Source organism: Mercenaria mercenaria, chromosome 1 (assembly GCF_021730395.1).
Source record: "Mercenaria mercenaria strain notata chromosome 1, MADL_Memer_1, whole genome shotgun sequence".
NCBI lineage: Eukaryota > Metazoa > Mollusca > Bivalvia > Venerida > Veneridae > Mercenaria > Mercenaria mercenaria.
The window spans coordinates 23,223,969-23,239,304 of NC_069361.1; the positions used below are offsets into that span (position 1 = coordinate 23,223,969).

General features: G+C 33.7%; 1 protein-coding gene across 6 annotated transcripts in view; it reads right to left on the bottom strand.

Annotated features, from left to right (window-relative positions):
- The window catches only part of LOC123543758 (extracellular tyrosine-protein kinase PKDCC-like), a 48,416-nt gene that overhangs the window by 15,798 nt on the left and 17,282 nt on the right, over positions 1-15,336 (bottom strand). The window contains exons 3-6 of one of the 6 annotated variants that reach the window (XM_045329848.2): positions 11,331-11,539; positions 10,783-11,030; positions 10,105-10,281; positions 7,639-9,816 (exon numbers count right to left, since the gene is read on the bottom strand). The exons of 2 other annotated variants lie outside the window; for them this stretch is intronic. In XM_045329848.2, the coding sequence (XP_045185783.2) occupies positions 9,731-9,816; positions 10,105-10,281; positions 10,783-11,030; positions 11,331-11,539 (720 nt within the window). In that variant the 3' untranslated portion in view covers positions 7,639-9,730. Of the gene's footprint in view, positions 1-1,949; positions 2,202-3,714; positions 3,863-7,638; positions 9,817-10,104; positions 10,282-10,782; positions 11,031-11,330; positions 11,540-15,336 lie in introns of those variants that run through there. 3 more of the 6 variants (XM_053542267.1, XM_045329836.2, XM_045329828.2) reach the window with 3 other exon arrangements.

A 15,336-nucleotide genomic window follows, 5' to 3' on the forward strand; every position in this document is an offset into this window, starting at 1 on the left:
CAAAGAGTTAAATAAGAACAGAATAAAATCATATTACTTGTATGGGTTGGGATGAAAACAAACTGAACTGGAATAATGTTTTAAGTTGAGTCTGTTACTATACAATATGCCTTAGTGTTTTTATATGATCCTTTCAGGTCATTGAGTCCATTTAATTGTTCAGCATAATACAGTTCTACTTAAGCATGTGCAAGGGACGAGAGATGTGTTGCACATCAGCAGACTCAATCAACTCAATCTTCTATTGTTTTGCTTTGTTGTGTTTCTATGCTTTCAGAGGATCTTCTGGTACATTTTATCATGATTACGTCAAAATATCTTTTTTGGTGTTGAGTAATGATTTCTAAGACTAATAACATAATGCTATTGACAACAAAGGAAAGCGTCTTCAGAGGTAAATTTATACACTGAAAGTATGACCATCATATTAATAACGTCCTACAGAGTTTACTAACATGTGGATGACGTATGCTGACTGTTTCTCTGACTACCACGATTTGCTTTCGCAGAAATAGGGTCTAGCTTTCAAAACAAAACTGTCCTCTCCAAGAAATCACCCGTATGTCTAAAGATCATTGAAAGTTTCTTGTTTCTCCTGTCATTTAATAATAGTATTTATCATTAGAAATGTATGTCTTTTATTTAGTATGTAGTGGAAAACGTAAACTTTGACATTTTAAGATAGCATCCTTGTGGAATATCTAATACCGACTGTATGTGGTTAATGGTTATGACAATCTATCGACAACCTCTACATTCTCCGTTTGTCGCTGAAACATACAGTCCAAAGAGAGACATACAGGTTTTATACACAATAAAGTGTGTACAGCTGTCATATAATAGATTGTTTCTCCGTAACTTGAAACCGTACCAAACAAAAGCATCATGAACTAATTCATTCCTTAACTTCCTAACATGTAACGTGTCAGACTGCCAGTGTATTTAATACAGAAATTAGTTTTTCAGTCATTAACATATCAATCTGTCTGTTGACACTGAATATCTCAACATGCTGTCGTTTCTTATAGACAGAAAGGTCTCGTATTTGTCTTGTTTGCACGTTTGATGACACTGCAGCTACAGCAGTGAGTCTGTTATATCTTAGCCTCATAGTTATTGTATTAGGATCAATAATGATTACAGCCGTGAGCTAATGCTATAACGTTGCATACCGTAGTCAATATTATATTATTCGCACTCGGGAAGCGATTCTTTTTTTCTTTTTTGATAATCGTCAAATTTTGTTAAACAGCTGTGTTTTTTTACAATAGCAGCGTCTTATTCGTTTAAGATAACATATATTTATAACACAGCTCAACCTATACTTGGCGCAAACATGATAACATGACATGACAGAAATCTGTCATAATAATTATCTCACAATCAATCAAGGTACAATGTAGATATTCCACGACGGCAAACATATTTCTGATTGATACAGTCGCCAATATATTGGTATTACAACATACGTGCTTTTCTCCAAGATGAAGCTGCTTCTGAACTAACCAAAACATATCTAGGCATATAATGGTTCTTGATAGGTAATATATAAATAAAAAATACAAATAGGTGAATGAATGAAACTACGTATTTGAGAAAATGTATTGATTTATATTTTAAGCTTCACCGTTTTGTCATGTTTTGTAAATGAATCATCCGGTAAAACGGAATGAAATAAGACAGCTTTTGCATTTTATAGCTGACAGAACACAATTAAAGTACAGGATATAAATCGTGGAGAAGGTGAATGTAGACGTATATAACCAGGCTTTTTATATTAATTGTTTTATAATTGAATTTGTCTTAATTCATTTTTATAGTTTAAGGTACGCATGAATTGTAAATATTTTGAGTCACGGACTAACTGATAATTGCAAATAAAACATTTTCTTGTCTACCGTATGCCTGGAAGCGTAAAACAGATATAATTTTTCATAAAAAAACTGTACCTCGTTCATAACATGTGTGTAATATCCGATTCAACAATATCATCCAAATTATAAGAAAACACTTTCATGCAGAATAGTTAAAAGCTTTTAGTTCACTACAGACAGAGCTATTTTGATATATCCCAGCTTGCTGCGCTGTGTTATTTATAAAAACAGTATACCAGATACGGTGTGTGTAATTTGAAGATACGATAGTACGTCTGTGTTTAGTTAACAATGTGCCCAGAGTGAAATAAAATATATTTTACGCTCCACAGTTACATAAGCAAAATAAAGAAAATAAAATAGGTAAGATAAAGCCAGACTCGGCCACAGTTGTGGTAAAACGAATGTATATTTACAACAGAAATGATCAAGAAAATGAAACAATTCCAATGCGATAGAAAATTAATTATAGGTAAATGCAAATGATAAATGAGGTACTGTCGAAGCAACGCGAAACATTTTGTAAAATTCCAACATTTGAACAAATTACTTAGAGCAAATATGCCAACCAATTCACAGTGCATATACCCATATCTTGATATATCTAACCTAGTAGGTAGTCTGAACTTCCTTCTGGTAAATGACACAAATAGTTAGTTTCGCTAGTACGGGAATCTTATCCTCTAAGCACTCTAGTTCAACGTGACAAACCTAGTCAATATTTACATACACAGTTTAAGCGTTTCCACTTCCCCCATAATTATTATTATTTTAGTCTATGTGTAACTCTTTAAATCAGATGAAAACGTTTACGACGGATGCAAGATTCAAACCTTCAAAAGGATCAGGTATTAATCAAAGTTCGTGCATATCATTTTTAACTGAAATGCTTGTGTTTGCGCCATAATGCTATGCGATAGCTTAAGACAAAATGATATCTACATTACTGTGGAAGAAGTTCGGTGTGACAGCCGTGATCGTATAGTGATTAGTACTTCGCGTTGTGGCCGCGACAACCCAGGTTCGAATCCTGGTCACGGCAACATCTGTCAGAGTCGCTGTCTCAGCACTGCTGAATATTTCTTTTCTTTAAGACGGTGTTCTAATTTCGTTTTTTCCCCAACAATTAATTTATTCTAAATAGTTACAAAGCATGTTATTATACACTATCATTTTGTAGGAAATCAGAAAGGCGTTTTGCTCTACCCGAAACCGTATCAAAATTCTTTTCTTTAGTTTCCATCACTTTTAAATGAGGAAATAGGTTGCTTATATGCAAATTGTGTTGGTTGCTCATAGATATAATCGAAACGTTTTATACTACATATACTTACATACCTATAGTGTTACTGTTGAATGTACATTTGTACTGAGTGCTCTTTAACCTTGTGCCATAATCAATAATTTCAAATGCCAATGAATTTCCATGCCCATACTGTTTCAACTACACTAAGGTTTACTGTTTCTCAATCGCGACTTTAATTAAAATAAGTATAATTTTATAACATTTTGACAAGGCAAAAGTGCTATGTAAAGAATTAAAGAATTATTTTATGGTTGATTAATTAACTTGACAGCAAATAAAGATTAATATTGGAAAGGTATGTTTATTCAAAAACCACATTTGTGTAAACTTTAGAAAACAGTTACAAGTTTGCTTGAGTTAAAGTTTAGTACGTAATGAATGTACATTAATATTGCAACTAAACTTGAATTTCTAGCGCAATTAACACTATACTCACAGTTCAATTTATTTGCTGTAAATGCTACAATAAACAATTAAATTTCTAACTAGAGGCAGATTTACAATTATTAGTAGTTTAAATCATGAAACACTCACCAATTCCACTTCTTCCCTTACAACATGTTAAAATTCCTTTCGTTAAACGTCCCACATTCATGCATCTCCATATAAAACAATAAACAGGACTATTTTGATAAAAGTTATCACTGAATCACCTTTTTTCAATATCCTCGGATAACACAACGGGCATTGTGAAGGTGTACCGCCAGTATTCGTATTTGTTGATACCGATTATGAAAGTGTGTCTAAGGTAAAAACGCTCGCAAGAAAACTACAATGTTAAAATATCTTTTATAGGCATTCTTGCATAAACAACTATTTATTTCACTGGATCCTTCCATGTATTAAAAGGAGAAAAATCGTGTCTTAACAAGGTCAGTACATGATTTATTTTTTGAAATGCTTGCCGGGGACAGACATATATACTTGCGCAGATAGACATCTAGTATTTATGTCTTGTTTCTTCTATAATAACCTCTTTTTGGAGCATAAAATATGCAATCTAATCCAAAGTATGTTTTGCTGCATCAGTTACCAGCCCCAAAGCCACTGCCTCCAACAATGTACTTGTCTCCCTTTGTTTACTCGACGTCGGTTCAATTTTTGTCGATAATCACAGATGTATTGAATCGCGTGTACTTGTTTTTAGGAATCATATTAATGATTTGGGGAAGTATCAATCGATATATTTTTCTTTCTATTTTTCTCACAGAATTCATATAAATCTACGTTAGTACTCATTTGAACTCAAAATGTGTTCGTACTAAAACTTGCTCGAATGTAAAATAATTGTCGTTGAAATTTTGTTCCTGTTTACCAAATTTTAAACAGTATGCAAAATTATGGACAATGTCATGCGGTAATGGGTATGTAAAGTATGGAATAACAGAATGGTAATTAGAAATTGTTCCGGAATCGTAGTCATCACATATGAAAACAATGAATTTAGTCGTCGTGTCGTGCTTTTTTATGAAAGAATAGCGACAATACACGTTTGTTTTGTATATTAACGTCTGCAGAAGCCACAAGAAAATATGTATTATCCGTATATTGATGAGTCTTCAACGTGTCTATGTATGTAAATGTATATGCGGCTAGTCCATTAAACTATTTCATAGGTTCATCTTATAATACTTTCTACTATGTAATGTGCGTTTTCATTCCCGTACTGATCAGTGAAAAAGTAAACAGAATTCATAAGACACACTTACCAATGGTACAAATTTCTTCCAACGACATGATATATGCCTTAGAATGCAGCTCTAAAACTAGAAAGCAATAGTTTGAGTAAATTGCCTAACTTCTGTGGTGGGTGCGTCTGTATGCTTGTGAGTCTATAACGGTGCCCTACTGTTTTCATATGTGTTGCTTGTTCGTTTTCTATGATATTCAGTTGACCGTCGTTGTGTGTTTATCTTTGGTACATGAGTGTCTGTGCTATTGTGGTTTACGTTGTAATTTTAAAGAACATGGTATTCCCTTGTATATTCGTCCTTGTTCAACTTTCCCCTTCGGATTCCTCCCCCCACCCCCGACCCCATTTCGCCCCTTACCATTTCCTTCCCCTTTATCAATATTTAAATTAATATGTACTTGTTGGATGTTTGAAGCAACCCGTCTGAAATATTTTTCCATTACAGCTTCCTTTTGTTGTGGGCCTACTATGTAAATGCGTGGCTCTGGGGCTGTGTTTTTGGTGCTCTGTGCTTCCGAGAAATCTACCCTTACCTATTATCTTTTCTAACTTGAGTGAACTGTTGAGTTTCCCCTTTTTCTATTTTTTAACTTCAGAAACATATTTCAATCACTGACATATTTAAGCATTTATAGAATGGGATCGAACTTCAAAATATAAAACTCATTTGATGTAATTCAATGTATGAAATCGTTCTCTTCTCAGATATGCAGTTAATTTTTGTACCTTTATCATTTCAACAATGCTAAGAAAAAACCCATCAAACCTTTCAGAGAGTGGCATTTCCACCATCATTCTGTATAAAGTTGAAACGTTCAGTGTAACCGTTTGGTAAAAAGAAAGTGTTCATTTTATCTCAATTACATACAGACCCTAGATGTATTGCAGTGTTTGTGGTGATGGTGGTGATGATGATGATGATGATGATGATGATGAATATAATGGTGACTATGTCAATGATGACGAGATGGAATGGCTAGGATATGGTGAAACTAATGTTGTCACTCCTTCGTTTATAAATGTATTCAGTTTGTTTGATTATTTTTGGGGAATCATGCTTGTTTATATCAGTTAAACATTGTACGTTTAGAACATAAAATTAAACGCACCATACAACTGTTATAGTAATGATAATAAACGAAATACCGAAACGCTTGCAGAGAAATTATATATAACTTTTCACAAAATGTTTCTTGTTTTGGGTAAACGGGTGTAGGCCGAGAAGGATGTAACTAATTCACAGATTTTAGCTATTCCCTACCAACCGCGAGTCGTACTTTGTTTCGGGAATGATCTCATGTAGATTATCCTCAGTATTGTTCTAATTTCTGTTTCGTTCGGGTCATACAGTCCGTTCAATGTTACTCTTAATACGTTGGAAATGTTGACTGTTTTATTACCTATCATGAGCAGACTTAATTAAACCCAAATATATTCGCTACATTTTGCTCTATGCTTCCAAATAAATTTCTTTTAGATGTTATGATTTTTAGGTGTGGTGCCTTTAACAGCTTACAGTTTAAGTAAGGCTAACTGGCGCTTGCTCCTTAAGTGGACGATGTGCTTCACTCTCTTGGGATATAAATAAAGCTTTAAAATAATTTTCAAAACATTTATATCACAAGCAACTCTGAGACAAAAAAAATCTAAATTGCCCATAAATTTCTTCATCCTGCTTGGTTAATGGAACAGTTTAAAAATAAATTTCAGTCTAATGCCTTATGCCTTTTAGAAATATTTATGGAAACCATTAAAATTTCTGTTTAGTGCTTCCAAGCGTTCTACTATTTAATATATTTCTACCGATCTCCTGTAATCCCTGAGAAAGGAAACTACAATAAACAGACGTAATTAATCAGTTTCAAAGCGGTTTTATTACACAAGTCTCAATTCTTCTGGTGAATAATGCTTTGTGAGCGGCATATATAATTAAACACATAACAATTTCAATTCATCAAAATACTGATTTCATATAATGACATCAAATGTTTTCATCTGTCTGCCGTCTACTGTCTACTGATATCGCTTCAACCGTCTGTACATTAATTTTCGTCATGAAGGGCGTCAAATATAGTGTGTAGCTTTTTGTTTGGTGTTCAGCACTTTTACAGTTGGACACAACGCCTTCCTCTTTAATTGTGTCTGGATGACTTATTTATAGGCAGTCCTAAAGCCCATTGTGACTAAGCTGTGTTTACATGTGTCACCATGCCGGTTTTCGGGCTCGTAATGTTGTTCCGCTAGTTTTTCTGCTTTCTACTAATGCATTGGATACATACTATATGGTGCCTTAATTAGGTTTTCTTGTAAGTATTTTTACAAGTGAATTTTTGTGTTTTACATATCGTGTTTTTTGCAAGAGATTCATATGGGTAACTTGTATTTGTATTGTTCCGTAAATTAGGATCATAGTTATGAATGAGGGTTTGCCCACAATTTAGCTTTCAAGTGGTGTTTTAGCCACTCACTGACCGTTCCAAGGTGGTTGTTAGGTTTTTCTGGTATACTAGTACTTGATTTACAGTGTCTGCATATTCCTCATCCATATATACAATACTTTTGTTTTAGGGGCGAATGTGTTCTTGGAATCTTGGAACGTTGCGTTTGAACTCGTTTTGATAACAAATAAACTTGAAAAATATGCACAAAAAAAATTTAATACATGAAAAAGGAACAAAAGGAAGTGATGAGAGTTTCTAGGAATGGATGAAGGGCCATTTATTAACAAATGAAATTAATTTCAAAAACAATGGATAAAGAACTCGAAGTTTTGTTGCCGTTTATTTCAGTATTACATTGTTAAAGTCTTACAATATATACCAGCACTAGCATTAATTGATACAAATATTATGATTTACTTCGCGGAAGAAATCTTGTTGATAGATAATATAATTTCTGTGACCTCCATTCTATGATATACAATAAAGGTGTTTGGATTTTCGTAATTATATGAGAAACTTTACCATGGACAGTGGTAAGGTTAATTTATTAAGATATATTCAAAATCTAAGAAATACTGGCGTATGAAGTCTCAGATTTTGTTGGTGGTTTCAAACACATATTGGGACGAATTTGATACTATTGCCTGCCTTTTGTTCGGGCAATACAAACGTTGCCACAACGTGCTCTTCCTTATGAAAATAATGTTGTTGTTTTGTATTTCGTAAGGAGAGAAAAATGGACGGATGGACGAACGAATGACTATATTGACCCAGACAAACTTTTGTTTCTACGTATACATACAAGAACAACAATAAACCCGCTTTTTCTATTAGAATCTCCGTATAATGAAAAAGAAGATATACGCTTGTCCGGTATAAAGCAAATTTATTGAAATAATTTTGTCTTAAACATGTGATATGCATCGTGATAAGAATACTGTTTGCAAATGGGTATTGTTTACACAAGTTAAAATCGTGAACACAAAATTTATATACGCTCAATTTTATAAATCTCAATTAATGTGTAATTATTATATAAGTGCTGGTTTGATTTTATTTTTTATTTATTTATCTAATTTACTGTAATCACATTGATGTAGAACTTTACATGTAAGAACAGTTTTCTTTTTTTCTGTTGTTGTTGTTGATATTTTACGGGTTTAATACAACTATAGCTATGACAAAAACAGTAGTATTGAAAGCACGTATTTCCAGCTTGATTTCACATTTCTTAGTGTCCTTACTCTAGGCATTTAAGAAAATAAACTGTTCCAAATTTTTGGTGGTCAATACTGTTATCATTGCATAGAAAATGGTCTAACTTAGAAAATTATATTAGCGAGTATAAAATCTGATAACATTACCCCTTTTAACCAATCAGATTTCACGTAACAAATAAGGTTCAATTACTGGACAATACACACTATTATTAATAACAAGCCAACATCGTGTATTTAATAATTTAACAATATATAACATGTTTTGGATCTTGGTCCTTTTTCTGAGCTGACCAGCTCAAAAATTATATATTCTATCTCATATATCCATGTGTAACAATAATTTTCTACCTAAAATGTAAATATTTTGCAAAAACAGTGAGATAAAAGTCATGTAACAAAATAACAGATATACAGAAGCTTCATATCACAGCATATATAAATTTAAAACAATGCTGAAATGGTAGACATCATCTTTGCCATTAACTGTCAAAGATAAAAAAAAAAGGTCATTTCTTACTTATTGTACGCTTAGGTCATTGCTCATATGACCAAAATATGAACAACTATTTTCCTGTATCATTAATTTCAAACAATGAATGTATTGGTGCGACGTTAAACCCAATAAATACTAATACTAATTTCAAACAGATGTGCGATTGATTATTAAACAATTAATTCCGCCTTTGAAATCTAATCATGTATATAATGTATCCAGTCTTTCTTATAGTACAAGTAGTATTGTAGATTTAAAGCTTTAACAACATGTTTTGGCTTTACGTTAAACGAGGCATGTTCCAGATGTAAAGTCAGTATTTATAACATATCTATTTCGTTCAACACATCTGGCTTGGATATTTTATCTTTTATGAAACGCCAGAAAACGTTATTTTCAAAACGCTTCCGTTGAAGATAAACATTTTAACGGTACGAACGTATCACAGTTACTGTAGTTCTTTCAGTGGAATAAGACGTACTTTTGAAAGCGTTTCCAACCTATAACTTGACTAATCGTATCTGCACATTTGGTTAGTCTTGACTTCTTCTGTCCAGCGAAAGAAGTCATTATGAATATTGGACAAGTTCTTTCAAATGTGTCGACTCAGGCTGGATTAATCACAAATTGATGACGAAAGATGCGATATAGAGCATCTATCCCTAATAATTCATTGTCCATTGACAGTTTGAAACCGTTTGAGTTATATAACGGGCTTGATATATAATGTTGTTTTTCGATTGGAGGTTGGTAAACCTTTGCCATTCTTTAAATGTATCAAACGTCTACCTGGAGTAAAACATAATTAGCTTAGTGCTTTCACATCTGGTTAATACATATGCATGAATTATACAATAAATTGAAACAGCCTTAAAATAATATCAAATCTTTCATGCAGATACAGATTTAGTTTATCAATGGACAATCTCAGCAGAAAACTGATCTAGATAATGCTTCTCTTCTTATGTTTTCTTCAATTCCAAATGAAAATAAGATGAATGATTTTAACACTTTTGCTGTAAAATAAAATGCACAACAAAAATAAAAAACGAATATATATATTTGTATTGCCTTTACCTGTCCATGTTTTCTGTTGTGTCACAACAAAGCCCTGACACTCCTCGTCGTTATTACAAACTTCTTCAGCCTCCAGCAGATCAAAGACCGAAACTGTGCAAGTTGCCATAGAGACAGACAGTCGGCAGCGATAATCGTATTGGCCCGGCAAGTCCGACTGTTCCATCTTTTTGTAACCTAAAATAAAGGATCATATTGTCAGAAATGACCACATCATAGGTTCTGAACTTTCAATGAAATAACTTGCATCCACTCGATACTGCTCATATGTATATTCAGTCTTACTATCATCAAATTCTGATTACTGAACTGCTTTATTATACAAGAAGTGTCTTTATATTCAGTATTATTTGAAAGTTACTGTTTACAATATGTGACAGAGCATGATGTTTTGGGGATCAAATAGCCAAACTGGCCACCTAACGCTTAGCTTCCTCGAAAGTTCGAAATGCTAAAATATACTATAAATGACCAATCTGTTTACTTTGTCATAGTGTACTTTATTCTCCAAGTTTAACTATGATTCAGATGTCTTAATTGCGAATCTCTCGAAAAGAGTAAACTTCCTTTTCCTTCCACTTCAGACGCCTCTTCCTAATGTTTTAGGTTGTAACGAATGGGACAAATATACTACTAAGATGCGGATGACAAGAAAGCTTTTTATTAGAATTTATTTACTGGAGTTGGAATTTGTTCTGTTTAGGTACCATCCTGACTGATACAATGCCACAAGCTTATTCATTTGTTTCAGTAGCTCTTCTGACGACATGGTGAGATTGGTGTATCCTTCCACAATGCCGTCTATAATTGGCTGAAGCCTTACTGGGGCACCATGGGGAAGGAGGAATATCACAAAATGGCGACCGGCATTGAACAAGTTTTTCATTTCGTTGCATTGTATACATCTTCCTTGACGACAATTAGTCCTGAAATCATAGCAAAACCCAGTTTAATACTTCGTTCCGTTTTTTCCCAAACATCGTGTATCAATTTACATTTCATACATTATCTATCCAATGTCAAATGGTTTTAACCTACATATGTATTGATAAACTAAAACACTAAACATAGAAGTCTCACGTGACAGAGATGCAGTTGACAGTGGTCGCATTTTATTGCTACTATATTAATTGCTAATTTAACGAGAGTTGTTTCAGTAAAAAGTATTTCCAGAATGAAATCAGTAAGTCAACCAATTACAATGAAAATAATAATATTACGTGTACCTCTTAGAGAAATTAGCACTAGAAAATATTACATTACAGTCGTCTGAGGTCCGACATGTATGATCCTCGAACCCTGTGTCGTCGACGTCGGAAAGCTTCAAGTTGCCACCAACTAGGACAAACTGCTGGCGCCGGAAGTCGTTCATGGACATGGAACCGTACGGTGTCTGGCTCATAAAGTTTACAATCCTCGTTATATCCAAACATACCTGTAATCAAAATTATTGTACTTACTAATATGTTCATAAAACCGGTAATATTATATAGAACGTTGGTTGAGAGATGCTGTCCAGGTTTATCACTTTTTTAGGAATTCAATATATGCTTTGTACCGCCTCGGTAGCCTAATGGTAAAGTGCCCGCTTACAGTGAGAAAGGTCGTGGGTTCGGTCCCTGGCCGCGTCATACCGACGTAAAAATTGTATTAGTAGCTTTCTCGCTTGACGCTCAGCATTAAGAGAATAGTGGTAGCACTGGTCTGTCCTGTGTCAGTATAATGTGACTGGGAGGGATATCATGTGATGTGTAAACGGCGTGATATTCCAGTGAGGCAACTAAATATCACTTCCTCAAATACACAATAGTCGTTTATATGACTGAAAAAATGTTGAAAAGACGTTAAACCCGAAAACCTGCAATATAAACATTTATAAAAGCCTTTTAGCTTTTTCATCTGCAAATGTTTCCTTGTTTCGCATTACGGAGTGTTTAACTATCACAACAGAGTTCTTTTTAATACGTGCCGTGCTGAGGCTGTGTATGAAGTGTTTCCGTAATTGTTATATTTTCTGTTCCTTCGGGATTATGGAGTCTATTTAATTTTCCGATAACATAATTCCGCTTAAGACGGTGCAAGGGGGCGTTGGGGTGTTACGCCTCATGAACTGACTCAATCACACCAAGTCTGCTATTATTTTGCGTGGCTGTGTTCTATTCTATTCTTTCGAAGGACCTTCTTATACATTTTATGTACATCATTTTCTTTTATTAAAACCAAGGCATCCATAAAAATATATTCGAATCTTTATGCCGACCAACTAATGTTCATCAATTTAAACATCGCATGGATATTATATTACAAAATGGGCATGGCGGGAATCTGAATTAGCTCAATATATTTTACTTCCATTTTAGGGTGCATGCACATACCTTATTTTACTTTTTTATCTCATTCATTTTTCTAACTTTATTCACATGAATTCTTTACATACATTTCGGCTAAGCCTGCAGATAAAACTAACATAAAAATACATCTAGCCTAGGGTGTACCCGTGGTAGTGTAAGGGGTTTACATGTCTTGGCCTATCAACGTCCTTGACATTTTGGTATGACCGTGTGGTAAAGGGAGACGGGAAGACAATACATATATATGAAGCCTTTTACCTATTCTTATACCTACATAATAGCCTAGTTTGTTTGTTTTGTTGTTTTGTTTTTTTTTTTGTTGGAGGGGGGGGGGGGGGTTAATGCGTGCTTTGATTACTAGATACTAGTTATGAATTTAGCACAATGCCTTAAGGACAATGTACATTCTGTTAGTCCACAAAGCACTGTGTCTGCAAAGGCCCCGATGCAAAAAGGTTGCCTAAAATACTCCTCATACATTCCAACAATTATTTATTTATTCACCCAGTCAGTCATTTAATAAACAGAACACGTTTAACTGTTTCTCAAAATAATGTTCACATTTTTTATTTTTTAAGCGTACGTGTTTTCATCTGTTACTAAATCATTTTAAGTACAAAACTTACGTTTGCAATTACGTTATGACATTTATGACACGATATATTTCTTAAAAGCTTTTATAGCAATAAAACGTTTCCTGAAGATTTATAATTTATAAACATTTTGTCTCGAAATCGAGACATTTGCAGCAAAATGCAATCAAACACCACATCATCAGGTTCGAGAGCAACAGGAAAAGTTAAAATCTATTAGCCAAACAATGAGCTCCTGTGGAGGCTTTTAGCAGTTATGCGCAATTTGTTGCATGTTTCTTGCTTAAAAACAAGTAATACATTGTAGACACGATGTGCTTTCTTGATAGTTGTATTTACAGGGCATTCAAAACGTATTTACATTAGATAGAAACCTAAAGAATAAATTTGATAAGTATAATAAATAATATTATATTTAAGTATAAAATGATATAGGAGTAAATGCAAATACAATTTAATTTTAGAATGCTAAACAAAATAATGATGCGAGACAAACAAGATAAACTGAACCAATGGATGATATCAATTTAAAGCAAAAGCGTGTGTTGAACGAGCTGAAGACAGACTGTGAAATTGTGCGGCTTGCTTATTCTTTAAATGACAGTGTACGTCTGTGTCGAGTGTTTCGGCTCTTATACAGAACCAATATACGTTAGGGAAGTTAGTTTGTGTTGCCTTTCATAATTGTTGTTTCTATTTAATGAACCCAAAGCACCTTTTGAAATTTACAGAGTGGTAATTTTTTATTAAAACGAGAGCACTTTTTACGACCCGTGGAATTATGCCTTGCTGCCTACCATAAACTTTGTTTGAACTAGCATGGGTATTTATCAATAATGTGTACCGGATAACACTTCAAAACAGTTAAATTCTAAATTTCTTCTTTTACACGCAAATTCATCCACACTTTTCTGAATTTCTGGCATGCCAAGAACTCTCACGAGGAAGCAACGCATCCATCATGCAATTAATACGATGAGTTATTTTCAAGTAAGCGAAACAAATGTCAGTCAAGATTATCAGGTATTTACTCAGATAAACGAAGCTGACAGGAACATTTCTTGTCTCACCCTCTGTTGATGCAAGACAGTCGTTAGATGGTGAAATAAATTTGTGTTTCCTGTGCATGAATACTGCATGTGAAAAATTAAATCTGTCCTCTTAGAACACAGCATTTCAGTTTCATTTACCACCTACGCTTTCATCTGTCACAGTTTCACAGACAGTCATGTTTATTCCAGACTTCCACCAACTTCTTGCAGATGTCAAATCACAGAAACGTTTTCATAAATTTAATGATAAATTATCTACTAGTCTATGCAAGACGGCCATGATAAACCTACATAGCTAACCTCAGTTTCACGGCTCTCACAGGTATAACAAAATAACTTTGAAAATTGGCCTGCAGAGTTAAAGGAGATTTTTTTCAAGGTGTTCCATTAAGTCATATAGGGAAAACAAGACACACCTCTGACAGTTTTTAGTGCCGGTTTAACCAAGGAACGTTTCTGTAAAAATGTTTTTAAAATCAGACCCGTGGTTTACGATGACCTGTGTTTTTCCAACAGTTTTTGATAAGACTTTTTTTAATTCCCACTATATAAATAAAGGGAAACTGGTGGCCATATTTTTGATGAATCGGAAAGATCTGAACACTCTTAGTAGAGAGTCACCCAAAAACATTCCTGTAAAATATTTCAAAATAGTGGCAGCAGTTTCCGGAGAGGAAATTTTAAAATTTCTTACTATTTGTACATATACAGAAAAGTCCGCTAGCGGCCATGTTTTTTGACGAATCGGAAAAAAGAAGATATTCTTGAGAAAAGGTCATAAAATGAATATTTAAGTGAAATTATTTTAAATCGTGACCAACGGTTAGGAGCTGTTGTTTGAAGATATTTTCTAGAATCAAAATAATATGAACAATCTTTGAAGAGAGTCACCTAATGATCATTCATATGAAATTATTTTGAATACAGGCAAAAAGTTTTTGACAAGAAGATATTTTTATTACATACCTATAGGGACAAATGACAATGTCTTCTTGCTGCCATGTCTTTTGATGAATCAGAATAATATGTACATTCTTAGTGGAAGGTAGTCCAAGATAGTTTGTGTGAAATCATTTTAAAACCTGACAGCAGTTTCTGACAAAAATTGAAAGTTTCACTGTATACATACTGGTTAAAGTGAAAATGCACTCCAGCAGCCATGTGTTTGATGAATAAGAATATTTTGAACAATCGTGGTAGAAAAACAGCCAAGAATCATTCATGTGAAATTATTTA